Source organism: Ursus maritimus, unplaced genomic scaffold, assembly GCF_017311325.1.
Source record: "Ursus maritimus isolate PB19 unplaced genomic scaffold, ASM1731132v1 scaffold_23, whole genome shotgun sequence".
Taxonomy (NCBI): Eukaryota; Metazoa; Chordata; class Mammalia; order Carnivora; family Ursidae; genus Ursus; species Ursus maritimus.
In genome coordinates this window covers 34,288,480-34,304,270 of record NW_024424786.1, presented here as the reverse complement: position 1 = coordinate 34,304,270, position 15,791 = coordinate 34,288,480, and the positions used below count along the sequence as shown (strand labels likewise).

The following is a 15,791-nucleotide window of genomic DNA, read 5'->3' as shown; positions in this document are numbered from 1 at the left end:
TGGAGCTCCCCAGGTTCCTGACTAGCTGGCTGTTTTCTCTCTTCCCCCACCCACTCCAGAGTCTTATCCAAGGTCCACCTGCCTCAGGCCTTCAAGGTCGACTCCTTCCCGTTTCTGCCTCCTCTTCTTGCCATCCTTCTGACCTGCCTGGCCAGAGTCACAGGATCTCAGCATCCCTGCTGTCTGAGCCCTGGCATCCAGGTCCCCTCTCTTTCCATTCCCACTCCCCCCATTAGATTCTTACTCCTAAATGTAAACCATCAAACTTCTCCCCAGTTGCTCTAATGAGGCTCACCCCAACCTCTAACCCAAGTTCTTCTTAGTCGGGCTTTTTCCTTCCTCCAGCCTCCCTAGCCCTAACCCTAACCCTAACCCTAAATCTCCTTTTCACACACTGGAAAGATGAAGCTTCAGATCATACCTTAAGCCAGCAGTGTACCCCAACTTGGGATTCATGTCCCTCTGGTCACCCTAGGACTTTGGTCTCTCCTCTAACCTGCTTGCAGAACTGCTTCTCTGACCTGGTCCATCCCACCTCACAGGAGCCAAGGGGAAGAGACCATTGATCTATAGGGTTGTTGTGTACAGCTGTGCAGGCTGCACACTGCACAAAGACACTCAGCCACAGGGGCAAGTATGAGCTGAAATACAGCCTTAGGCTCTGTTTGCTAAGGTGTTTGTTATGGTGTGGGGCTGGGTTTCCCTGTGGATGAGGTGCCTTTTTCAGATTTGCCTAAAGCCATGTTTGGGCTGGCTGTGACCCTGGATGTCTGTTATTTCTCCTTGTAGGGTAAGATGGAAATGCTCTTCCTTCCTGAAGAAACAGGGCCTGGGAGGGAACGGTTAACCAGGCTGGAGGCCTTCCCCAGCCTTAGCTCCTCAGGAGCCAGACAACTCAGGGTCCTCTAGCTGCTTTTCCCGGACCAATGGGAGGTGAGGTGATGTCAGCACCCACTCTTGGCTGTCAGATTTCACCTGGCCTGCTTGGGACTCCAGGGTCACCCCTCTTCCTCAGTCTTCAGCTTCTCATCGTGGGGGAGCAGGACTCCAGCCAGCAAGAAGCACTTTGGTGGCCTGGGAAGGATCCCCTTTCTCTAACCCTCCTGGCCCTGAAATCCTGATGGTTCCAAGCCCTCCTCCCACTTTTGAGGTCCTGAGCCAACAAATCTTACAGAAGAAGATAAAATAATAGAATTTTTTAATAAATTTTTTTTTCCCCAAACAACTTCTGTTGATCTTCACCACACAGGGGCCACGGTGGAGAGGAAAGTTCTCTCCAGGCACCCTAAAAAGTGTCCCGGGTAGACTTAGGAGAAAAGTATTCCTCCAGTGTCAGGAGGGTGAGGGGGGCTAGGATAAGCAGGGGCCTAGGGTTAGCCTGGCCCCAACTGAGGCATCCCTCCAAAGGGCTCCTGGGTGGGGCTCCCTTCCCGGGAGCTTCCAAAGGCTCTGCTGGTGGAAGATGCTCTGCAGACAAAAGCCCCTCTCGAGTCCACGGTGGGCACTGGGAGAAGGGGTCAGCGGCTGCCTGGGGTGCCACACCCCAGCCTTGGGGCGGGAAAGAGTTAATGGCCGGAGTTGGGGAGAATAGGGCTGAGCCACCAGACAGTACCCCGTCCTGAGCCAGCAGCCCAGGAGGCAGGGAGAGGCGGCCGCTCCGGTCCGTCCCTGGGGAGAGGAGAGGAAGGCCACAAAGGCCCGGGGGCGGGGTAGGGGGCGGGGCGAGCCGTGGCTGGGGGTGGGGGCGGGCGGGGGACACACTGGCCTCTTCAGTCTCAGCACCGCAGTCAGAGGTGGTAGGGCGCCAGGAGCAGGAGGCAAAGTAGAGGGGTGGGCAGCCCCGCCGAGAGCGCGGGGCCGCGGGAGTCCGGGGGCGCCTGGCAGGCCGCGCCCGGGCACGTCTGCTCCCCCCGCTGGTCCTCGCCCCCGTAGCCCCCCCAGTAGTCGTCCTCGGTGGGCGCGTCCCCGCCCTGGCGCCCCCGCGGGTCTTCGGCGGGCAGGTCTCGGTAGAGCGTGGAGGGGTCGGCGGGCGGCGCCCCGGCCTCGGCCACGCCGTACAGGTGGTTGGACGAGCTGTTGCCGCGCGCGCGGCTGCCGGGCCGCGTGGGCGTCGCGGGCGGGCACGCCTGGAAGTCGGAGTCGCGGAGGGCGCGCAGGTCGCGGCCTTGGCGCTCTGGGGGGGTCGCGCAGGTCACGTCGGAGCTGGACACGCGCGCGCGCTGGAACCAGGCCCAGAGCGGCCGCGCGCGGCAGTCGCACGCCCAGGGGTTGGCGTTGAGCCGCAGGAACTCGAGCGCGGGCAGGTCGGCCAGCGCCTCGCCGGGCAGCGAAGCCAGGCTGTTGTTGAACAGGTAGAGGATGGTGAGGCGGCTGAGGCCGCGGAAGGCCGCGCGGTGCACGCCCTGCAGCCGGTTCCCGTGCAGCAGCAGCCGGTCCAGGCTGCCCAGGCCGCGGAACACGTGCTCCGTGAGCAGCCGCAGGCGGTTCCCGTGCAGGAAGAGGTGACTCAGGTTGGCCAGGTCCGCGAACAGGTCATCCTGGGGTGGGGGCGGGGGTGGGAGAAGAAGAGAGTGGTCCTTAGAGGCAGGTGGGGAGGAGGGGAAAGAGGCGGAGCACCGAGGTAGAACGGAAAGGGTTTGACCTTTTGATTCGGAGAGTTCTGGGTTCGGATCCTACCTCCCCATACCTATTGAGAAGTAAATGCGGGGAAAACAATATAGTGGAGGCCAGTAGTTCTTAAACGTTAGAGCTTTGAATCCCCTGCGGAGCCCTGTGTGCTGTACCCCCAGTTTCTGATTCAGCAGGTCTGGGGTGTGGCCGCAGCATCTGTTCCCAGATGGTGCTGATGCTGCTGGTCAGACGACCACACCTGGAGAATAAGAACCCCCGGTTTGCTTCGGCGTGCAGACTTCCCGACTTCCAGTCCTGGATCTGTCAGTGCTGACGGTGCCACTCTGGGCGAGTCTCAGTATCTCTGACTCAGTTTCTTCACCTGTAAGACGTGGAGATGAAATGAAGCAACATATATTCAGTTACTTAGAACAAGATCTCCGTGGTTGGCCACTGTGGGTAACTTGGCCGAGCCAGGAATCTCTCTAAGCCTGTTTCCTCGTCTATAAAATGGGGATGAGTGTACCTCCTTCTGCGTTGGTGCTGAGGATTAAGGAAGACGAGCCACACAAAGAGCAGATGGGTGAAGTGCTGGGCACAGTGCCTGGCACATTGGGATTCAGGCCAGTGAAGCCCACAGGCTCAGGACTGAGAGCCCGGGGCTTCAGATCCAGCTTGCCCTCTTCCCAGCTGCGTTATGGGGGGCAAATTATTCAGCCTCATCCAGTCTCAGTTCCTTCAGGACATGTAACTCAGAGAACAGCCCCCAGGGCGGGCTGAGGGTTAGGTGAGATCAGGCTGGAAGGATATGGCACCCGGTGGGCACATAGACCACCATCAATAAATAGTGGTTATTACGACAGTAGGGTCTCCGTTTCAGTTAGGTCCATCCCTATTCCTCTAACAGAGGAGCTTCCTGGGGCTCAAAAGTTCTGCTATTCCACTTCCATAGGGTAGTAAAAGGACCAGGTGTCAGCTCCATGCCCCAGAGGTAGCAGGGGAGGGAAAGGAAGCCTGCTGTCTGATTCCCTGCCTCACCGGCCCCCTTAGAGGGCTGTCCCGCCTGCCTGCCTGGGGCTGGGGAGTCCCAGAATCAGGCCTTGTTAGTGCTGGAAGGATCTTGAACGGTGATTCAGAATTCATGGGGGTGCAGGAATAGGTATAGGTTTGCTTCCGGGAGGGGGGGTAGCAGGCAGGGAGCTGGATTCTGCATTTTAACCAGCTCACCAGCTTGGTCGTAGTCAGCCAGACTTGGGAGTTAGTGCTTCCGGGTCCACTGGCCCAGCCACTTTTTATAGAGGAGAGCACTGAGACCCAGAGAGACCAAGGACTTGCCAGAGAGGGGCCCAGAACCCCAGGCCTGACATCACTGTGTCCAGCAGGCCCAGAAGGCCTGGTTCTCAGGGATGAGAGCATCCGATGTGCTGAAGCCCGCTCACCCCTGGGTCCTGTTTCCGGGCTGCTTCCCACCCTTTCCTGCCTGGGTGATGACCCCGCCCTTCCCACCAAGGAGCCCAGTCGCAGGCTCTCAGGTGGGGGGGAGGGCGTTGACTCCCAGCCCACACCCACAGCCTCCACCTTCCTGTGCTCCTGCGTTTTCTCGCCCCCTCCCATCTGCCTTCCGCCCTCTCTGCTACAGGAACTGAGCCTGCCAAGAACCCTCCTCTTGGCCACATTGAGATCCGTCCCCTCAACCTTCTTGGCTGTCTCTGACACCAGCGTTCTCTGCCCCCTGCTGCCACCACCCCATGCCCGGCTCAGTGGGTTCTCTGCACGCCTGGGGCCTCGGCCTGTCCCAGCTTGGCCTGGTGCCCTTGCCCTTCTCTTCCCAGCGCCCAGGGAGTGGGCTCTGAAACCCTTCCACTCAGATGCCTAGTTAGGGTTTCCCTTTTTTATGGAGTGTCAGCCATGGTGGGGCACACCCAGAGATTCCTGGTCAGGACCAATATGGGGTGGGGGTAGAAGCAGAGGTCATCGGCGCTCTGGGACTTCCAGAGGTCAGGAAGGGAAGACCAAAGGTTCAGACACCCCAGAAATTCAGGCGCCTTTGATCCACAGCCCCAGTTTGGGGGCCGCAGAATCCCTTGATCTCAACCTCTTCTTCTTCCCCCTTCTCCCTCTTGCAAATGTCCTGGCCCTCCCCTCGCTGAGACTGCTTCTGGGGGTCCATAGCCCTCCCTTCATCCAAGCTGTTGCCAAATCCCACGGCCACTTCCTGGGCTGCAGCTTTCAAATCCGGGCCTTCCTCTCTCCCCATTAAAACGTTCTCTGTGCATTAATAAGCTCTTGACTTTCACGGCCCTCGCCCTCCCCACCCCGTGCCCCCTCCCTCTGGGCTGAGAGTGGCTGCTAAAGTCATCCACTTCCATTTCGAAAACCACATTTCCCTCACCTCCCTGCAGGTCGGTTCACAGCTCTCTGCATCCATTTGGAATCTCAACGCAGCACCCCTGCCCCCACCCACCCCCACCCCCACCCCCCAGGCCCCTACAGCATCCAGCAGCCTGCTCTTCACTTTGCCTCCTTCCACCTTCCCAGATTCAGTCTCTGGCACTAGCCACTGGGCTGTGTGACCTTGGGCAGCTCCACAAACCTCTCTGAGCCTCAGGTTTCTTCCTCTATGAAACAGGGGACTTGAGAGAGTTGATCGTTAAGATCCAACCTCATCTGGTATTTATGAGTAAGTGAGTCCTGGAGTGTACCTCATTCATTCAGCAAAGCTGTACTGAGTGTCTGCTCCGTGCCAGGCACCCCCACTCACAGTGCTCACCAGTCTCTGCCAGGTGTCACCGTCATCGTCTGCGTCAGAGCCCGCACTGGGTGCCAAGCCCTGTGCTACCCAGATCCCATGTAGTAACTGAATCATCACAGCCCCACGAGGCGATAATATTATTACGTCCCTTCCGGAGAACAGGAGAGGGAGGCCCCCAGAAGGCAAGTGACTTGCCCAGGGTCCAACAGCTCTACGTGGTGGAACGTGGGCATGGACTCTGGAGTCAGGCCGACCGGGGGGCCCGTTCTAGGCTGCGCTCCTGAAGGGTTGGGTGACCTTGGATGATGCCTGGACTTCACCAAGGCTCAGTGTCCTCAGCTGTTCAATGGGGGAAATGATGCTTACTCTGCACCCCACGTTGTGCTGAGCCTTTTTCAAGTAGCATCGACTTTAATCCTCACAACAAGCCTCTGAGGCGCAGGTCATTTTGTCCGCTTTACAGATGGGTCCTTGGAGGCTCAGAGTGGTAAAGTAACTTGCCCAGAGCCACACAGCAAGCCAAAGGTGGGCCTGGGATTCACACCCAGGTCTGCCTGAGTGCGAAGACTGCCCTTACGTGCCATTCAGGCTGTCGTGATTAAAGGAGAGAACTGGTGTCTCTATCATCAATTCTACTCAAGTAGAAACCAAGCTCCGGGAGAGCAGGGCCACTGTTTTTGCTCACTCTTGAATCCCTGGCACCCAGAACACCGCCTGGCATGTAGTAGGTGCTCCATAAATACCCACTGGTGAATGAACGCCCCCCCGGTACGGTGCCTGGCCTGCAACAGACAGTCGGTGAGACACCCCGCCCCACCCCGCCTCCACCTTCACCTTCCTCTTCCTGAAAAGCTCTGGCCCTCGCCCCCTCCAAAGCTCCCCTCTCCGGGGAAGGCTCCGTCTTGGGTCACGCCTGCGTTCTGTGGCTCTCTCCTCCACCGATCGTTTCCTCACCTGCCTGTATCATCTCCTGGCCTGGTTCTGCCCCGAAGTCCCCAGGCAAAGGCTGGTTCCTTCTCCTCTACGAAGGGGCCAGGTGCGAAGGTGCTCCCTTTCCGCGATGCCCTGTGCCATTCACCCCAGGGGTGCAGGACAAGCACTTCCCATTTCAGAAGCCCTCCTCCCCCCAACCCCTGCATCCCCCAAGGCCACCCTTGCCCAGACCCTTCCTGAGCCCGGGCGCTGGCTGCTGTTCATGGCCTCAGAGGTGCTGGAGGGTCAGGTCATCGTGATATGATTTATTCTGCACTGAACTACGTGCTTTATATACACAAACTCATTGGCTTTTTATAGCCATTCTTTGTGGAAGGTCTTATTTTTATTTTTCCCATTTTAAAGATAAGGAAACTAGGGTTCAGAATGGGGAGGCAACTTGCCTCGAGTTAGGGTATGTTGGAAAACAGCAGAGCAGGGATTCAAACTCAGGCACTGTGGCCCCAGATTTGTCATTCTGAACAGCTCATATGTATCCATAAGGAGGTCAGGGTGTCAGTAGGAGTGGGTGTCCAAGTACTAGTAGGAATACGATAATGACATCGCCCGTACGGAGGGTGGCCCTGGGCTAAATTTTAAACCCTATGGAGCTTCTTAGATAAATGTCAAGTACTACCATGATTGCCGTTTCATAGATGAGGAAATGAAGATCGAGAGGCTGAGTCATTTGTCCGAAGCCATACAGCACCCAGGATTTGAACCTCGGTCTGGCAGGCTCCAAAGAGTGTACTTTCAAAGACCAGCCCACACTGCTGTCCTTCCTGCCCCCTGACCCCAGACGGAGCCTGGTGCAGAGGTCTGAGGGACGGACATTCCCGAAATGTCATCAGACTCTGTAGGCTCCAGTACCATCCGCTCTTCCTGGTTGAGTGGCCCCAGGAACTTCCGTTCCGTGTCCCCACTGCCCCAACTGTCCCCTACTACCAGGCTGTTATGGAGGTGAGACACGCAAGCCCCCAGTCACGTGACAGTGGTTTAAGGGACATGATGTGTGGAGGCCTCCTATCTACAAAGGCTTTGGGGCTCCGGGCCTCCGCTTCCTAATCTGTAAGGAGACAACCTCCACCTGGGCAGTAGAAGTGAGATGAGGCGGCTGAGTATACTTCGTAAACCCCGGGGGTGCTAGGCAGATTTAGGAAGCAAAGGAAAGGGAGGGAGTATTCTGGGACCTGCTCGTGGCCTCGGTATCATCCATGAAGATGACCCAGATCTCCAGGATCCGGTCCAAGATGGGCCATTTCACCAAGGCCAATGTTAAATGAGGCTTGTTTCTCTTTTTTAAAATAGTATTTTAACAAGCATTTATATAGTGCTTACCGTATGCCAAGCACTATTCTAAGTGCTTTACAAATTATTCATGCACTGAACACTTATAAAATCCCTAGGAGATGGGGGGCTGTTGCTGCCCCCGTTTTGCAGATGGAAAGACTGTGGCTCGGGAAGGTTGAAATTTGTCGCATGCTTGTAAATGATACCAGAGTCGATGCCCGCATAGTTCTTAGCACAGTGCCAGACGCACAGTGTGTCTCCTAAGTGGTAGTGGGCGCTACGATTACCAGTATTTAGGCAGTAATAATGGCCATGACAGAATTTTCCAGCAGACTACACATTTTTCTTCTGGTCTCTGTCCCCCACTAGAATGCTGTCCCTGGAGGTAGGGAGCTTTGTCTGTTTCGTTCATTGCTGTCTCCTCAGCTCCTAGCACATAGTGGGTGCTCAATACATTTGTCAGGCTGTTACTGACTATGTCATCGTCACTGACCTGATGTGCAAATCAGCACATTGGTGAGACCACGCAGGCACCTGACCCAGGATGGGGAAGGGCAAGTGCCTTCCAGGCTCATGTGTGTGTGTGGGGGGATTTGGAGGTCCTTGCCCCCTTCCAGCCAGAGGCTGTGTAGCCCAGGGAGAAATATCTTCCAGAGTGGTTTGGAGCGTGTGTGATTGCTTCCTGGGGAAATAGAATGGGAGGATCTGGCTGTCAAACAGTCAGCATAACAACAACAATAAACAATATTTAGATCAATGACAATAACAATAAATAGCAATTACTGTTATTCCTTCCGTTTCCAGAGCATCCATTTTCCAGCTACTTAACCGCTCTTTACCCTTTTCTTTTCCTTCTTCCCTTGCACGGGGACGACAGGTTTGGGGGAATCTGGAAAGGATAGGCCTTCCCCTTGTCCCAGTACCCCATGAGCCAGAGAGAGGCGGAACCTTCCGTGGGGCATAATTACAGGGGCTCTGCTCTCTTGCTCCTCCTCCCGGTGATGTGGGAGGGTGTAGGGGTGGGTGACAAAAGCAGCCACTAAGGCCTTCAGGCTGGGTGCCTGGGGAAAGGCAGAGTCCCCCGAAGGCAAACAAGGGGGGAAAGGAGGGATCACAGAAAGAGACACGTACATACACCCAGACAGACACGGGGGAGTGTGTGGAGTGGGCGTGTGAAGGGAGACAGACAGAAGAGGCAGAAGAAGACAGATGGGGGAGGCAAGTTAGTGAGAGAGGTAGAGAGGGACAGAAAGGGATAGACAGACAGACAGACGGGCAGAGGGAGACAGATGGGGGGCTGGAGAGTTAGGGAGAGAGGCAGCGAGGGACCCAAACGGGCATAGACGGGAAGATAGAAGGGAAAAAGTAACGAAGAGCCCCTGGCGAGAGTGGGAGGGACAGAAACTTAGGGAAGGGGCAGAACGAGAGCCGCTTTGGCAGGAAGGGGGGGCCCCGGGGCAGAGGAGCGGTCGAGGGGAGAGCGGACCGGACCGGGGCTGTGTGCGCACGCGCGCTGGGCGGGGCGGGCTCACCTGGAGGTGCAGCAGGCTGTTCTCCTGGAGGTAGAGGTACTGCAGGCTGACCAGGCCGCGGAAGATGTTGCCGGGCAGGCTGCTGAGCTGGCAGCGGTACAGATGCAGCGACTGCAGCCGCTCCAGGCCCTGGAAGGTGTCGGGCTCCAGAGAGCGCAGGTGCCGGTTGTCGCCGAGGTCCAGCTCCTCCAGGGCCTGCAGGTGGCGGAAGGTGCCCGGGTAGATGGCGGAGAGGTTGTTGGAGAAGAGCCACAGGGTGAGCAGGTTGGGCCCGAAGGTCCCGGGCCGCAGCGTGCGGATGAGGTTGTTCTGCAGGAACAGTCGCTGCGTGCTGGGCGGCAGGGCCAGCGGCACGGAAGAGAAGTTGTTGGCCTGGCAGCTCACGGTGGGCGGGGATGAGTAGCAGGTGCAGAGCATGGGGCAGCTGGGGGCCGCTGGGGGCAGGGCCAGGAGCATCAGCAGGAGGCAGGCCGAGGCGGGACCTGGGCGAGAGGGAGGCCAGGCGGTTCTGGGGTGGGGGGTGGGGGGCGGCCAGGCCTGCCAGCCAGGGGCCTGCCCCCCCACCGCCTAAGGGGAGCCCTTCTCGGGGAGGGCTTCTGGGTGCAACTGCAGGGTCGCAAGAAGCCCTGGCCGCGTCTGATTTTTGAGGCTCCTGGTGTTTTAAAAAAAATAAAGAAAAGCCAAGAGGACCCTGTGGAAAGCCAGGTTTAAAGTTGGTGGATGAATGGTGACCTTTTTCATTGGCTTTCACGTGGAAGGTTTGCCCATGTAACTGCCAGGGCTTCTCCAGCTCGGGAGGGTAGGCCTGATGGTTCCGGGTTGCACGGGGCAGTCCTGTGCCATGTCTTATTTAAGACGTTTAGCAGCATCCCTGTCCTCTGCCCACTAGGTGCCAGCAACACCTGCCCCCTGGTTACGATAACCAAAATGTCTCCAGACATTGCCAGATGTCCCCTGGGGGGGCGACTCGCCCCCATTTGAGAATGGCTGGAACTAAATTGAGAATCTTCGTGAATCTAAGGCCCGTGCAAAACGGCCCTCAGGCTGCCCCGGGGTCTGGCCTTGCCAAGCCCAGCAGTGCTTGCAGCCCCCTCCCTCACCTTCCAGCAGCTTCCACCTTGGAAGAACCAGGGCCTGTCCAAGCTGGAAGGGCCCTGAGGGACCAGGGCTCAGTGCAGTTCTAACTGGGGCCAGCAGCCACCTGCAACAGAATCAGCCAGGTGGTCCCGGAACGCAGGCAGAATCAGAATTCCTGGGGAGACAGCCTGGGCATCTGCGTTTTATAGCTCACACTCTCCCTATTCAGAATCACTTACAAATAATACATATATTTTTCAAGGTAACTTTTCAATGACGGAAATCGTTCAGGCCCCTTATGATACAGATGGAGAAGCAGGCCCAGGGAGGCCCAAGGGCCTGGGGCTAAGAGTTGTGGCTAGGCCCCTGAACCCCTGTGCTATAGTAGGGGTGCGGGACCCCCTCGTCCATCCCTGTCCCCTGGCCTTCTTGCCCTCACTGAAGCTGGTAAGCTTCTGGGCTGGATCTAGCTTGACCTCTGCCCTTTATCATGACTTCCAGACGAGTCCTGGGATTTTCTTCTGGCAAGTTTGCCTGGGGAAAGGGAAGCCTACCCCCCACAAACCGGGCAGGGATTCCCTGGGCACACATGGACTGAGAACCTTCTGCTTCAAGGAGTGTGTTAGGCCCATGAGGGCAGAGGGGAGGAAGACAGGAGCTCGGACCCAGGAGCTGAGATCTTGGGGCTCTGTGGGTTTCAGAGACCCCAGGGGAAGGACAGAGGGTCTGTGGCTCTAAGCGGTGCCTCGCACTCCAGAGGTTGCTGTGTGTGTGTGTGCGTGTGTGCGCGCGTGCACATAGACACACGCGTGTGCGACTGTAGGTACGGGTGTGAGCTGGCTGCTCCCTGCTTGTGTGGCTGAGGCTGGTGTGTGCACGTGGCACCAACAGGTTGGAGTGTGGCACGGACAGCACGGACGCTCTGCTGTGCCTCCTCCCCGGGTGTGTGTGGGGGACACCCCCCGCCTGATGTGTGTGGCGTTCCCGCTCCTCGGCTTCGGGGACCGGGCCCCTCCCGGTGCCGTGCGGCGCGAGCGTGTGCCGGCTGTCCTCCGCGTGTGTGTGAGTGCAGCCCCGTGCATGTGTAGGCTGGGTGTGATGTAATAACCCAGTGACACAGCGGCTGCTGTTCCGTTCCTTCACACCACCTCCGCGCTTCTTGGCCCTTCTCACCCCTCCCCCGTGCGGCGTTTCACGATTACTTTCTCCTCCCGAGTTTTTCAGAGCCACGTGGGGTGGAGGGGCATGTCTCTCACCCCTCATCTGAACCAGGCAGAGGTGGGGTGCGGGAGCGCAGCAGGGAACCCTGGTGGGTTTCGTGAGACCTCAGGTTTGGGACTTAGAACGGGAGATTTCAGAGCTGGGAAGGTCCTCCAGGTTCGTGTGGTTCAAGTTCTTGTTCTACGCAGGAGACACGGGGGCTCAGAGAGGGCAAGGAACTTGCCCAAGGTCACACAGCGAAGTGACTGACTGGGGAAGGACCAGAAAGGATTCTCCTGCTGCCTGGCCAGGACACTTGTCTTTCTAGCAGTCACCCTCTGAGCTTGACACCAGAGGAAGTCAAATCTTTTTCTGATCCTTAATCCCACCCCTGATCCACGAGCTTACCAGAGTGTGAGCTCTGAAGGCCAGCAGCCCTCCAGAGGATTACAGAGCTCTTCGCCCCAGCCTCTAGGGCTGACTGATACCCCAGAAGAGACAGAGGGAAGGATGTGTGATTCCAGAGCTCTCCAGATTCAGGGCCACTCCCTGGTCCCAGGGTCTCCTCCACTTTGGGGGCCAAGCGTGCAGGGGCTGACTTACAACTCCTTGGCTTCCTGCTTGTCCACATCAGGGGGCTCCTCTCCTTTCTCCCCACGCCCCCTCTGGCCAGTCCCCACATCTACCCTCATCATGGCCCACCGCCCCAAGTCGGAGCTGGTGTTCCCTGCAGGCTCTTTGAGGAGGGGCCCTGAGCAGGGGGCCCCTCCATGACAGCTGCTGCGTAACAGTGACTCTGTTGCCATTTCTGGCCCTCTCCGCCGTGCAAAGCAGCTGTAACCCAAGGAGCCTCATCCATAATTCAGGCTGCGGCTCTCACTGGAGGCGAGGAGGAGGGGAAGGTGGGGGGCTCTGGGTTTCTCTGCCCCCAGGCCTGGCTGGAGAGCTGCTGGGCAGAGGCAGTGGGGGCTGGTGAGCCATGCCATGCCGCTCTCTCCCTCCTCCGCCCTCAGTCCCTGCCCAGCGCGTGCCCTTTTCCTCCCCCACCCCTTGCTTCCCACGGCTCCTCACCATCACTCCTTCCTCCAGGCCTTGTCTTTTCTCCCTCCCTGAGGACCACACGTCCACTCCCAATCCCCATCTTGTGACTCCCTGGCAAAGACTAGGACAAGATGCAAAGTGTCAGAGCTGGAAGGGGGGGGGTACATCAGTGGCCATCAAGAGCAAACCCTCCTTATTTCACAGGCAGAACCACTGAAGGCTGGGGAGGGAAAGGGTCAGTTTCGGAGGGAGCAGCTCAGGCGTCCTGACCCGGATCTCTGACAGTCTGCCTTCAATGTCTTTCTTGAAGCCTTCCTTTTGCCCCTCACTCCTTATACAGGCTGATGAGAGCCTCAGGAGGTGACAGCCCCCCCACCGTCTTGGCTCCCCCATCCTCTCTCTTTCTTCATCTTCCTGTTTTCTGAAGTCAGCAGGTGATGGCTAGAGCCGCAGGGGCACGCAGGGGTGCGCAGGGGCGCGCGGAGCTGGGATGGGCAGAAGCCGTCTGTTATTAAGCACCTACTGTGCCCCAGACACGGCATTACTACACATCTTTGTGCATAGAGTACAACATAATGTAACCCTGAGGATTAATATTATTGCCCCCAGTCTGCAGCCAAGGGGAGGGAGGCTCAGGCATGGAGAGTTCTTCAGGTCATGCGGCTAGTGTAAGGTGGAACCCAGACCTGGCGAGTCCGTGTCAGAAGAGACTCTGACCTTTCTTTGGGAGACCTCACATCATCCACAGAAACCACACCTGAGTGGGACAGTCACTGCCCTTGAGGGAAAGGGAGGCAGAAAGCACACCCAGGTGCACGGGGCTGGGCCAGCCATGATGCTGTTTGGGGTGAGAGCAAAGAAGGGACCCAGGCTCTCTGCAACTTTCCTCTTCTGGGCTCCAGCTTGCGGCTGCTCTAAGGGATGGCCCACTTGGGAGTCAAAAAGGAATGACCAGTGTTCAGGAGATGTGGCTAGGATTGACCTACGGAGCGAGTGGAGAGAGGCCAGAGCATGGTATCGATTCTGGAAGGCTGAGGTGCCCAGAGCCAGAAAGTATCCATTCACCAAGGGACCATTGTCAAGGACTCTGGACTATCACCCTGGAGTCCCAAGGCTCAGAAGCAAGGTTCTCACCCCAGGAGCCACCTTTTAGTCCAGAGACTCTGGTGAAAGAAGGAGCTTGGGGAGGAGGCAGATGGACTCCGGTTGGAGGGCAGGTGCCAGGGTGCTAACCCACCGGGCAGAGGGGCCCCTGGAAAAGGTGCTTCCTGAAAGGGGAGTCAAGGGCTCTGCCTCTGAAGGAAGGACACAGGGTCCCAGAGGAGCAGCGATGGCCCCACACCCAAAAGGCTGGGGAAGGGCTAAGGCCTGGCAGGCAGATGCTGAGGGGGAAGGGGCTGAGGAGGTGGGAGAGCGGAGCAGAATGGAGGTGGTGGCGATGCCAGTGACGCAGGGGCCTGGGGAAGCACTGATGCGGGTGACGGAGCTTTAGAGCTGCTGCAAACAGCTTCTCACTCTGCCAGAATGTAACACCCCAAAATAAACAGCCACCGTGGTGGGGTGGCAGGATCCGACGACGGGGCCTGGAGATATAAATGGCAGCATGCAGCCAACCAGGGTGCCCAGCCATGGAGGCTGCCACCCCACTGGAATGTCCTCACCCTTTTCCCCTCACAGCTGCCCCCAAGGCCCAGAGCTTAGAGCCCCCCAGGCTGGCCCAGAGACCACTCCCTGAGAGAAGGGATGTGACAGGCAGGCGCTTTGGGAATGGTGGACTTCCCACGTGGAAGTGGTTACCAGAAGCCTCTTTGTCTCATGCCTGGGCAGCCCCCCCTGGTCCCTCTCTCTCCCATCTTGTCTTATTCCTCCTCCTCTTCCTTCCTGCCCAGCTTCCATCCCCATCCCCATCAGCCCCCAGCCTTCCCTCTATGGTTCCCTGTCCCCAACCATAGCGCTCATCCTTGACCCTCCTTTCTGGCTCCTGATACCCCATTTTGATCCACCATCCCCGTCTGTCCCTCTCTGGTTTTTAGGCTTCCCATCTTCCCACTCCCCTTCCCTTCCCAGTCCCCAGGGTCCCAGCCCTCCTCTTTCCCATTACCCACCCTGCCTTCTGGATTCTGGGTTCCTCATCCTCGCCTTCTCTCCACCCCTCTCTGAATCTGGTCTCCCTTCTCCTTTTCCCTTCCTCCGTCCTCACCTGGGTCCCATTTCCCTCCGTGCTTTTCCCGTCTAACCTTTATTCCTCCTGTCTCTCTCCCTCCCCTAACCACTTTCTCCATCATCGACTGCTTCTCGCTCTCCCCCTCTCTCTGACCCCTTCCCCACCCCACCCCCAATCTCTGGTCCACACCCTAGTCTGTCACTCAGTCCGTGGAACTATCCCCCTTTCTAGCGCCCTCCATCTGTCTTACTAGGCAGGGCCGTTTGGATTTCCCTCTGAGCCTCCTATCCTCCCAGACAGCCCCCTACCCACACCCCCTGTCTTCCCAGCACTGGAAAGTGCTGAGGCACGGGGCACGAGGAGTTGCTGAGTCGGCGCTTCCCCAGCCGGCCAGAGTCCTCAGCGTCCCCCGGAGCAGGTGGGGCCCGGGCCGGGTCCGCCTGCCCCAGCGTCCCCCCCTCGGTCACGAGCTATCCGCACCTCCCAGCAGGCTCCGAGCCGGGTGCGCTCCTCCAGCCGGCAACCCTGGGCGCGGGGGCGGGGCCCCGGGCTAAGCTCTCCCCGCTCCCCAGGCAACCCCCCACCCCCACAGCGGCCCCACCCTCACGCCCTGGGGGAGGGGGCACCCGGCTCCCCTCCCCTGGTTGCCTTCCGCCAGCCGGCGGTCTGGGGTCCCTACCTTGCAGCAGGCGCCCGAGCCCGGGCAGCATCTTGTCTCGCCGCTCGGGGGAGGGGGCGGCAGGGGGAGGGCGCTCCCTCTCTCTCCCTGAGCCCGCCGGACGGACGGCGGGGACTCCGCGGGGCTCCCCGGGCTGTGTGGCCCGGCCGCGGCGCTCTACCCTGCGCCCCCCGGGCTGCGGGCCTCGGGAGGAGCCATCGGCCCCGACGGGACGGGGCGGGGCGCGACGGGGCTGGGAGGGCTGGAGCTGGCCGTCGACGCCCGGTGTCGGCGCCCCCCAGCAGCTGAGGCAGCGCGCGAGTCCGTCAGTCCGTCGGTCCGTGCGCCCCGGCTGCTCGCCGAGGGAGAGTGGGGACAGCGAGGATGCTCTTCCCAACCACCCCCACTCCTTCCCGCACTCGCTGGCTCCTCCCTCGCTTCCTAGCTAGCCGACTTAACCCTCTCCTGGCCACTAGGAGGCGGGAGCGGCTCTCT

The 15,791-nt window shown here is 58.9% G+C and overlaps 1 protein-coding gene across 1 annotated transcript; it reads right to left on the bottom strand.

Annotated features, from left to right (window-relative positions):
- Positions 1-1,787: 1,787 nt before the first annotated feature.
- On the bottom strand, positions 1,788-15,348 carry RTN4RL2 (reticulon 4 receptor like 2). Its single transcript, XM_040638723.1, has 3 exons — positions 15,318-15,348; positions 9,157-9,638; positions 1,788-2,537 (listed from the first exon to the last, which is right to left on the bottom strand). The coding sequence occupies exons 1-3, from the start codon at positions 15,346-15,348 to the stop codon at positions 1,788-1,790; spliced, it is 1,263 nt and encodes a 420-aa protein (XP_040494657.1).
- Between the last annotated feature and the right edge of the window lie 443 nt (positions 15,349-15,791).

Coding starts and splice junctions, on each gene's coding strand:
- RTN4RL2 (XM_040638723.1), bottom strand. CDS start 15,348: ATGCTGCCCGGGCTCGGGCGCCTGCTGCAAG. Junction 9,639..15,317: donor GCTCGGGCGCCTGCTGCAAG/GTAGGGACCCCA, acceptor CCTCTCGCCCAG/GTCCCGCCTCGGCCTGCCTC. Junction 2,538..9,156: donor ACAGCCTGCTGCACCTCCAG/GTGAGCCCGCCC, acceptor CCCCCACCCCAG/GATGACCTGTTCGCGGACCT.